At 55.1% G+C, this 6,000-nt stretch overlaps 1 protein-coding gene across 1 annotated transcript in view; it reads left to right on the top strand.

Annotated features, from left to right (window-relative positions):
• The first annotated feature begins 5,010 nt into the window (after positions 1-5,010).
• snd1 (staphylococcal nuclease and tudor domain containing 1) overlaps positions 5,011-6,000 on the top strand; it is a 148,095-nt gene continuing 147,105 nt past the window's right edge. The window contains 1 exon segment of the mRNA XM_062982754.1: positions 5,011-5,207. Within this exon segment, the coding sequence (XP_062838824.1) occupies positions 5,100-5,207 (108 nt within the window). The 5' untranslated portion in view covers positions 5,011-5,099.

Raw genomic sequence — 6,000 nt, 5'->3', positions numbered from 1 at the left:
ATCCCCTGGTGCAAGGCTGCCCTCCCTCCCTCCCTCCCCTCTCCCTCCCTTCCTTCCTTCCAAAAGGACTTCCCGGGGAGGAGGTGGGAGGGGGCGCAGGGGGAGAGGTACCCAGAGCCCCCCTCCCCCCGACACACACTCGCGCAGTTTCAGGGTCTCCGTGGCAAGGGGGGGGGGGCGGAGGGGCGGGCCTACCCTGCATCCCGGCACCGGGAACCCGCTTCTTCTTCCTCCTCTTCTTCCTCTTCCTTCCTTCCTTCCTTCCTTCCTAGAGGGAAAGGGCGGAGGGGTGTGTGTGAGGGGACTCGACTTCCCTCCCTTGACGTCGCAGACTTTGCCTCCTTCCCTCCCTCCCTTCTCTCCCTCCGTCCTTCCCTGCTCGCCGTCGGGTCGGGAGGCGCAGCGTCTCCCGGGCGGCGCGGCTTCAGCACCTTCGCTCTGGACAGCGCCCCGCCCTGCCTTCCTCCATCCTCGGCTCCCTTTGCGCCTCCCTCCCTCCCTCCCTCCTTGCCTTCTCTTTCTTCCCCGGACGGGGCAGCGGCGCCCCGAGAGGCCGAGGACGGAGCGGCGGAGAGGGAGGCAGGCAGGCAGGCAGGGAGGGAGGGAGGCGGACCCAGGGCGGGCGCCGTCGGGGCTGCCCCGCGGGACCCTGCCTTCCTCGTCCTCCTCCTCGGGCTGCCCTGCCTCCCTCCCTCCCTCCCTTCCTTCCTTCCTTTTCTCCTTCCCCTCTCCTCCCCCCTCCCTCCTCGGTGTCCCTCCTTCTCACCTCCCTGGGGGGTCTCCAAGGAAGGCGGGGAGGGGCGCTCCCAAGGCACGGAAGGAGGGAAGGGACGGGACTCCTGCGGCTCCTTCTCTTCTCTTCTCTTCTCTTCTCTTCTCTTCTCTTCTCTTCTCTTCTCTTCCCTTCCCGGCGGCGCCTCTGCCTTGTGGGAGGGGGAAGGGGCTGTCCCTCCTGCCCCCGCCCCCCCTCCGGCCCAGATGGTCCCTTCGGGACAATATTTGGCGAGCAAACAACAGCCGGGCGAGCCGCCTCCCGCTTCCCTTTGCCTCCCGTCGAGCGCCAGGCCCGGACCCTCCCCCCTTCCTCCCTCCCTCGCTGCCTCCCCATTGGGCGCCCCCCGCCCCCTCCCCCGGGTGGAGGGATCCGCCATCTGGCCCCATTACACATTAACCAGCCCTCCTCCCTCCCCCTCCCCCTCCTCCGGGATCAGCCCCGACGGGAGGCCCTGGGACCCGCTTTCCGCGGAGAAAGGAGGAGGGGGGAGGGGAGGGGGCTGGGGCCCGGCCCTAGGCCTCTGTGAGTTTTCCGGGCTGCCTAGCCATGTCCCAGAAGCATTCTCTCCTGACGTCTCGCCCACATCTATGGCAGGCATCCTCAGAGGTTGTGAGGTCTGTCGGAAACTGGGCAGGTGGGGTTTATATATATATCCCTGTGGAATGATGTCCAGGATGAGAGAAAGAAAGAAAGGACTTGTCTGTTGGAGGCCAGCGTGAACGTTGCCATGGGCCAGCTTGATCAGTATTGAATAGTCTCACAGCTTCAAGGCCTGGCTGCTTCCTGCCTGGGAGAACCCTCTGTGACGAATTCTCTCGTGGAAGAAGGCCAGTGGGCAACTCTCTGGGTTGCTCCTGGTCTTTTAGAAGGCAAAGGAATGGGAGTGCCATCCACTTGGAAGAGACCCCTTCCCCTCGGGACCACCCGAAGTCTGCTCCCGGGGAAGGAGGCGCCATTGGACTCCACGGCGGGCCCTTCCAACATCGGGGCACATGCCCCTCCTTCCCTCCCTCCCTCGGCCTTTTTTCCTCCGGGGCAAAGAGCCCCTGAACCCTTAGAGAGAGTCATAGTTTCTGGACCTTGTGCCATTCCAGTCGTCCAAATCCAGCAGAGGAGACTCAGCTTCCTTGTGGGAAGGAACTCCCTTCAAAGGGAGTTTTTAATCTAGTTTTAATCTAGTTTTTAAATGTAGTATTCATGCGGCCCGCTCGTGTTATATTGCTGTTTTGATCTTATGTTGTACTGTTTATTTTATGTAATGTATTATTTAATTGTATTATGTTATGGTTTATTGTATTGTCTTGGGCATGGCCCCATGTAAGCCGCCCCGAGTCCCCATTGGGGAGATGGTGGCGGGGTATAAATAAAGTTTTATTATTATTATTATTAAAGGTGGGAAAGGTATTCAGAGGAATCTTCTGCCGTCTTACAGGGGAGCCTCCTTCCTTGAAGATTTCAAGCAGAGGAGAGACGTGAGGATCTACCGGGAAGCTTGGGATGGTGCCTTCCTGCCTCATCGAAAGAAGGGGGGGGGGGGCGGGCTGGGTGGATGGACGGATGGGTGGGTGGCCCTTGAGGTCTCTTCAAGCGTACAAACCCATTATAGCAGCCCTGGGCCACCTTTGGCCCTCCTGCCAGGTGAAGGGGGGCCTTCATGGCTGAATTACAGGCACAATTGATTACCAACAGGTTAGAAAAGGTGGAGGAAAGGGGGAGACTCCGTGTGGATAGTAGAGTTATTTTAAAAAGAAAGCTACAAAATATCTGAGACCAAGAAGAGAAAAAAGAGCTACAAGGGTTATCCAGAAAGTAGATTACGTTTTGGAATTAAAAATGAACAAAGTATAGGAGAAAACATTTACCATATGCAGTTGAATGCCTCATTCAAATACCAGTTCTCAACATAGTCGCCACTCAAATCTAGGCACTTATCATAGCAAGGAATGAGCTTGGAAACTCCTTCCCCACAAAACTCTGCCGCTTGCGTCCTCAACACAGCGTTTTGATGACGATGCGCAGCTGCGGAAAGGGGTGATCAGCTGGTTGAGGACGCAAGTGGCAGAGTTTTGTGGGGAAGTAGTTGCCAAGCTCATTCATCGCTATGGTAAGTGCCTAGGTTTGAATGGGGACTATGTTGAGAAGTGGTATTTGGGTGTGGCTTTCAACTGCATATGGTAAATGTTTTCTCCTATACTTTGTTCATTTTTAATTCCAAAATGTAATCTACTTTCTGGATAACCCTCGTATAATAATAAAAATAATAATAATATAAAAAACTTTATTTATAACTTGCCTCCATCTCCCCAAGAGGACTCAGAACAGTTCACATGGGGACCGAGCCCAAGAATCAACAAATAAAAACAGAACACAGTAACAGCATATATAATTAAAACAATAAAATAAACATTTATAAAATACACATAATAAAATGAAAGAACAACATTGATTGACTAGATGACAACAGCCTCTCCTCCCAAGATTCGAAGTTATTTTCTCCTAATTATTATTCTCGCTTTGAAATATTTTCATTTTCTGGGTTCCAAACGTTTAGCAACAGATCTGTTTTCTGTAGAGCTAAACCAGGCATGGGCAAACTTTGGCCCTCTTGGTGTTTTGGACTTCTAATTCCATTGGCGCATAGCCGCAGACCCAAATACCCGGGAGTCACCCTGGACCGCGCTCTGATTCACAAGAAGCTCACAAAAGTGGGTGCCGGAAATAACATTGTATGAAAGCTAAATGGCACAACCTGGGGATCACAACCAGACAAGTGAAGACTCTGCCCTTGCGCTTTGCTCCTCTGCTGCTGAGTAAGCATGCTCAGTGTGGAATAGAGCTCACCACGTTACAACAGTGGATGTAACTCTTAATGAGACACATTACCACAGGATGTCTACGGCCTACACGACTGGAGAAATTATACTGTTTACCTGGTATTGCACCACCTGACATCTGCCAGGAAGTAGCAGCCAGCAATGAAAGGACCAAGGCATTGACATCTCCGGCCCATCCTCTGTTTGGGTATCAGCCAGCATGGCAACACCTTGAAGCAAGAAATAGCTTTCTAAGATCTACAGAGTTACTCGCAGGAACACCCAGGCAAGCAAGAGTCCAAAAGTGGCAGGCTCAAACCCAGAACCTCAATCAGTGCCAAAACCCCCTCCTGGGCACACAGAAGACTGGGCGACTTGGAAGGCGTTGAACAGACTGCGCTCAGGCACCACCAGATGCAGAGCCAACCTGAGGAAATGGGGCCACAAAGTGGATTCTGCAACATAATTAACGATTAACATAATTGTCACCCCATAGCAGCTATGGTCTAACTACAAGGAATACTGAACATTTTGTGCCACTTGGTAATTTCATTCAGTCCGGGTAGATGCTCGCTCTGTGCAATAATATTTTTACTGAGTGTTATGTTTACATTTATTGTCTTTGTTTCCTAATTTGGATTTTTTTATTATGAGTATGTTATAATCACTTTATACTTTTGATATTAAGTGAGGTAGTTGTGGCATCGAAGGTTTGCCGTTTATATGTATGTTAACCGCCCTGGGTCCCTCTGGAGAGGGAGGGAAGTCTAGAAATAAATAACAACAACAATAATAATAATTATTATTATTATATGATGTGAGTGTGGAGAGGAGCATGCAGCCTGAGCCCTGCCACATGCACAAGGGCTTTCATGGCCAGAATCACAGGGTTGCTGTGTGTTTTCCGGGCTGTTTGGCCACGTTCCAGAAGCATTGTCTCCTGACGTTTTCCTCCGGATGCCTGCCATAGATGTGGGCGAAACGTCAGGAGAGAATGCTTCTGGAACGTGGCCAGACAGCCCGGAAAACACACAACCACTTTATTTGTGTTTTTGAATGAATTATAACTGTATTCCCAATAGACTTCCGACATGATAAATAAATAACCGGCTGTCGGCAGCGGGCTCTTCCCTGGAGGAGGGCGTGCGCGCCGTCGGGCCTCCCTTGGGCGGAAGGGGGCGGGGCGGGGGCGTGGCCGCAGAGGGAGGCCCCGCCCCCTCCCTGTGCGCAGGCGCGCCTCCCACGTGCGCCTCTGCCGACGTGTCCTTCGGGCGGCCTGCCCCGGAAGTCCCTCCCCCGCCGCGGTTTGAACGCGCTGCCTTCCCTCCTTGGGCGCCGCTCGCCGCGCGGATTGGCCGGGCCGGAGCGCGGTGGGCGGGGCCCGGGGAGGCGCCCCGTCATTGGCTGCCCGCGCCAGGCTTCCTGCCCTCTTTCCCTCCCTCCGTGGCTGCCTCCTCGTTCCCTTCCTTCCTTCCTTCCTTCCTCCCTCCCTCCCTTCGCCCAGCGCCACGATGGCCTCCTCCGCCGGCAACACGGCCTCCTCCTCCTCCTCGTCCGGCTCGGCCTCCTCCGCCTCCTCGTCCGCGGCGCCCGCCCTCCAGCGCGGCATCGTCAAGATGGTGAGCAGAGAGAGGCTCCGGGGCGCGTGCAGAGTGCGGACGGGGGCGCGCACGGAGTCCTCCGTGAGGAGCCAGCCCGGAGAAGGGGCCGCCAGGAGGGGAGCGTGCCTGGGCAGGAAACAGGCGGGGCGGGACCCCTTACCTTGGCCCCTCTCTAGGAGAGAGACTCATGGAGGACTGGGAACTTCGTGACACCAGAACCCTAGAGTAGGCGGAGACCCGGTGGGCCCTCCAGCCCAACCCCATTCTGCCAAGAAGCAGGAAAACCGCATTCAAAGCCCTCCCGACAGATGGCCACCCAGCCTCTGCTTCAAAGCCTCCAAAGCAGGAGCCTCCACCGGACCCCCTCCGCGGCAGAGAGTTCCACTGCTGAACAGAGCTCTCTTTCTCACGGGGAGGATGTTCTTCCTCATGTTCAGGCGGAATCTCCTTTCTTTTCTGCAGTTTGAAGCCATTGCTTCAGAGCACAAGCCTGTTCCCTCCCTCCCTCCCTCCCTCCCGTGTCTTCTCCTCTCTCACCTCTTGGTCCCTGGCCCTCCTCATGTCTCCTCTCTCCCCGCCTTCTCTGTCTTCTGCAGGCTAAACATGCCCATCTCTTTAAGCCACTCCTCATAGGGATTCTTCTCCTCCAGACCCTTGGAGTCGCCCTCTTCCTCTGGACACATTCCAGCTCAGAGTCCACATCTCCCTTCCGTTGTGGTGCCCAGAATGGGACACTGTGCGATTCCAGAGACTTGTGCCGTTCAGGGAAGAAACCCAACCCAAGTCCTCCTATGCTGTTTGCACGAATTGG

The sequence above is a fragment of the Anolis carolinensis genome, chromosome 5 (assembly GCF_035594765.1).
Source record: "Anolis carolinensis isolate JA03-04 chromosome 5, rAnoCar3.1.pri, whole genome shotgun sequence".
NCBI lineage: Eukaryota > Metazoa > Chordata > Lepidosauria > Squamata > Dactyloidae > Anolis > Anolis carolinensis.
This window is presented reverse-complemented; position numbering and strand designations above follow the sequence as displayed.